The sequence below is a fragment of the Chiloscyllium plagiosum genome, chromosome 39, assembly GCF_004010195.1.
Source record: "Chiloscyllium plagiosum isolate BGI_BamShark_2017 chromosome 39, ASM401019v2, whole genome shotgun sequence".
Classification (NCBI taxonomy): Eukaryota; Metazoa; Chordata; class Chondrichthyes; order Orectolobiformes; family Hemiscylliidae; genus Chiloscyllium; species Chiloscyllium plagiosum.
In genome coordinates this window covers 20,371,602-20,375,969 of record NC_057748.1, presented here as the reverse complement: position 1 = coordinate 20,375,969, position 4,368 = coordinate 20,371,602, and the positions used below count along the sequence as shown (strand labels likewise).

Genomic DNA, 4,368 nt, shown 5'->3' with positions numbered 1-4,368 from the left:
AAGAGGAGGGCATTTCCTCCCAACCAGGAAACAACGGACCCCCCGAAGTCCACCCTCCACCCAGTGATAACCAGGGGGTACCCACTGCCCCACAACTACAGACCACTGAGAGCTGCGATCCTCTGACAGTCCCATTGTCAGACACAGAACTGGACGGTGCGGACCCTTGCCTTGGCTCAATGACTCCAGAGCAGGTATATGACCCCAGTGAGAGCCTGGATAGCTACCTCAGCCCAGCGAGGATCCAGCAGTTTGTGCTCACCATGGGGATGCAGACAGCTACCCCAGAGACAGGACAGTCAAATGGACAACGGTAACCCCATAAACTGGGATTGAAAAAGGTTCATTTGCTATAGTATAACAGGGCACCCACTCAGTAGGTGGGTTCTGCTGAAGCCACAGCTAAATAACAAGAGACTGGATGGTTAATAAAGGGAACTGTAAATAGGATAACTGTAAATTTGAGTAATTCAATCTGTTCTTTGTAATGTTTAAGACATGCAATGTATATATCTATGAACGAGATGACAAATTGTACAAGTACCAAGATTTATTTCTATGAATGAAGTATATTTTGAAATTAAAAAAAAATATGTGGAGGGGGTCTTGGATAGGGGGCACCTTGAGCAAAGGATTCAGAGCGATTTTGGGCAGGTATGTGGAGTTTCCAATGTAGAAAGGATCTCAGTTGGGAGAACTGTAGGGTGGGTGTTGGAAGGAAATTGCAGGAAGATGATGTACCAGGATATTGCCAGGAATTGAGGGTTTGTGTTATTAAAAGAGACAGGAAAAATTGGGACTTTTTCACTGGTCTGTAGGAGGTTCAGCGGGACATTGTAGAAGGTTTATAAAATCTTGAGGGGCATAGATAAGGTGAATAGCAAAGGTTGTTTCTCTAAGGTCGGGGAATTCAAAACTAGGTGACATATTTTTAAGAAGAGCGCAGAAAGATTTAGAAGAACACAAGGGGCAACTTTTTAAAAGAGTACCTCGTGTGGATTGAACTGCCAGAGGAAGTGGTGGATTCCAGTACAGTTACAACGGGTTTAAAAGACATTTGTGAAAATACATGAATAGGAAAATGTTGGAGGGGTATGAGCTAGTTTGGGTAAACGGTCTCCAGCATCTGCAGTCCTCACTTTCTCCTGGGTAAACGGTCAGCACGGACTAGTTGGAGTGAAGTGTTTGGTTCCATGGTGCATAACTCTATGACTGTGGAGAAGGGTGGAGATGTACTCTTGGGGACAAGGAAGATGGTGTGCGAGGAAGAAAGATGGTCTTGGGAGGAACAAAGGTGGTCTTGAGTGAAGATGTGTCCTGACGGGAGGGTAAGGGCTGTCTTAAGTGTGCGATCTGGGGAATGTGAGGGGGGTCTCGGTTGACAGGAATCTTTGAGGGGAGGTGTTAGGATCTGCGGGGTGTTTCGGAGGCGACTGTTTGGGTAGAGGGTCTCCGCGCTGTCCTGAAGTACCAGGCGAAACCCTGGGACAGCTGCATCGGTCCCTTCTTACCTTGGCTTCTCGCAGTAGCTCGTTGTAGTTGTACTCAGTGTGGCTCCGGTCACTCGGCTCACTCAGCCGGAGGCCGAAGCGCACGTTAGCCGGAGCTGAGCCATTCCGCTCCTCTCGCCGCTTCTTCTTGGCGGTGGTGACCGGAGGCACGGGCACAGCTGCGGCTTGAGGCGCGGGCACGGTGTTGAAGGCCACCCTCCGCGGTTCTGTCATGTCTGCGCGGACAGGGCCTGCCGCGCCAGGCCAAGGCCAAGGCCAGGGCCGGAGGCCAGGGCCGGCGCCAGGCCGCTGCAACGCGATCAAAGCCCCACTGCCCTCCCCTCACTGAACCCGCACCAGCGCCGCCATCTTGCACGCCCCGACGTCACGGCAGATGCGCACGTGCGTCACGGCAACGGACGAGACGTCATTGGATAACGTCACGCCGTCATACCTCTGTACTGACGTCATGTTTTGGAACCTTGTCCTTACTCAGGTTGCCCCAGAGGTTAAGTGGTGCAATGGTAGTGTCTCTACCTCTGAACCAGGAGGCCAGGTTAAAGTCCTACCTGCTCCAGAGGTTTGCAATAACATTCCTAAATAGTTTGATTAGGAAAATATCCTGCACCCGGGCATTAGGAGTAGCCATTTGGCCCTTTGAAGTTACTCTGCCATTCAATAAGATCACAGCTAATGTGTTTGTGTTTCAAATCTAGGTTCTCATTTACTGCTGATAACATTTAATTCCTCTGCCTAACAAGAATCTGCCTAAACAAATTTAAGGATTCCTGCCTCCAACGCTGCGTAAGGCAGAGAGTTTCATAGGTGCACAGCCCACTGACTGAAAAAATAATCCTCATCTCTTTTTTTAAAAAAGGCAACCCTAATTTTAAAACAGTTAACCCTATGTCTGGTCGCCCCCTCCCCCCAACAAACATTGTGTTATGTTATACAGTATATGCAAAATTATGTTTTCTTGTTTCTAAGGCATTGCTGTAAAATAAAAAAGAGGAACTTGTGTTCTGTAGTACCTTGGACAATCCAGGAAATGCCAAAGCACTTCACAGCCAATTAAATGTTTTTGAAGATTGGTCATTTTAGCAATGTAGGAGACTGAGCAGCAAATTTGCATGCAACAAACATCCAGAAACAGCAATGCCTAATAAGAATTTCTATAAAAGCAACAATTCAAACTTCACTTTACTCATTAAAGTACTTTGAGATGTCTGTTAGTCATGTGAAGTATAACAGAAATGCAAGCATTTCTTTTAATCTGAACTAAGTAATTAACAGGTACTGAATCTTCGATTAGATTGCAATATATTGCTGTGTAACTCTTTTTATTGTTTGATGTTCATCCAGTTATATTACATCATATTACAAATTGAATACAATAGCTTTGGCAGTGACGATATTTGTCAGTCACCACTATAGTCAATAGTATGCCATTGTAAATGTGTTATACAATTGACAATGCATTGTTCAAGGAAGCTCCCTAGTTGACTTATTAACTTCCGAAAAGCGTGAGTGTATTTAAGAGTATAAGGTTTAGATGTTTAAGATATATTAGTTTTTTTGTGCTTTTACTTGGCCAAACCAGCCGCTGAAGCAGGATCATATTCTGGAAAATTTGAAGTCAAGCTTGAATGTCCCTCTTCTGTAATGTGTCATTCACAGAACCAAAACAATTGTTCAATAGTTCTATTGTTTTGCTCTCATAACCATGAGCTTCTGTTGTGTATTTCTTACTAGTCCAATATCTATTTTTCCTCTTTTTATTCTTGTGTCCTAAGAGCACTTTCCCATTTTATATTCCTTGATAATTCAATTTCATAGTCTTTCTGCCTTATTTTTGGAAAGAAAACTTCTTTCTGGACTTTATGTTCGCTTTTGTCACCCACTCCTTTATGATCTGTTTATTTAATGCACATCTTTTTTGTGAAACTTTGCTCTCACCTCTTTACTTACCCACCGTGTTTCATTACTGTTTAATTTGTTATTGCTTTTTAAGTGGAATATATTCCTCTTAAACTTAATTGATAACATTTAAAAATATTTCTCACTATTATTCTCTCTCTTTATTGGTCATTTTTGTATCCAGTTTATACTCCATTGTATCATTCTTAACTTTTTGATGTAAACTTTTTTCCAATCCAATACTTTGATCTATCTCAAAATAAACTTTATACACGTCGTTCTCATAAAACACACGTTTCATCAAAGCGAATTGGCTGTAACATGATTGACAAACTTTGGATGCTGTTTGGATAATGCAAACTTTCTACTGAACAGTATAGTGATTTTCTATCGTGATCTTCTACAGAGCGATTTTATATAGCGGTTTTCCATAGTGTGACTTTCTGTAGCACGAGGTTGTGGAGGAATGCAACTGTCATGTTATAACAGAATGGGGACCTGTATTGTGATTGCTATTGACTAGATGTTCCTTATGCAAGATCAATCCTCAACAATTGTTTCTATCTTAATATTTTTTCCTAGTATCTACTGCCATTGATATCTGTAATTTGTATCCCATCTTCAGTCCTTACCTTTTTTAATGTTTCACTTGTAATACCGAATTGTTTTTCAGTTATGTAAAAGGTAAAAGCAATGATTGCAGATGCTGGAAATCAGTTTCTGGATTAATGGTGCTGGAAGAGCACAGCAGTTCAGACAGCATCCAAGGGGCAGTAAAATCGAAGTTTCGGGCAAAAGCCCTTCACCAGGAATACAGGCAGAGAGCCTGAAGGGTGGAGAGATAAGTGAGAGGAGGGTGGGGGTGGGGAGAAAGTAGAATAGAGTACAATTGGTGAGTGGGAGAGGGGATGAAGGTGATAGGTCAGGGAGGAGAGGGTGGAGTGGATAGGTGGAAAAGGAG

General features: G+C 43.1%; 1 protein-coding gene across 6 annotated transcripts in view; it reads right to left on the bottom strand.

The window, feature by feature from the left end:
• The window catches only part of LOC122542317 (ubinuclein-2-like), an 81,330-nt gene extending 79,440 nt beyond the window's left edge, over window positions 1–1,890 (bottom strand). For 4 of the 6 annotated variants that reach the window (XM_043679958.1, XM_043679957.1, XM_043679955.1 and 1 more), the window contains exon 1: window positions 1,512–1,889. In XM_043679958.1, the coding sequence (XP_043535893.1) occupies window positions 1,512–1,724 (213 nt within the window). In that variant the 5' untranslated portion in view covers window positions 1,725–1,889. Of the gene's footprint in view, window positions 1–1,511 lie in introns of all 6 variants that reach the window. The other 2 variants (XM_043679960.1, XM_043679956.1) reach the window with 2 other exon arrangements.
• Between the last annotated feature and the right edge of the window lie 2,478 nt (window positions 1,891–4,368).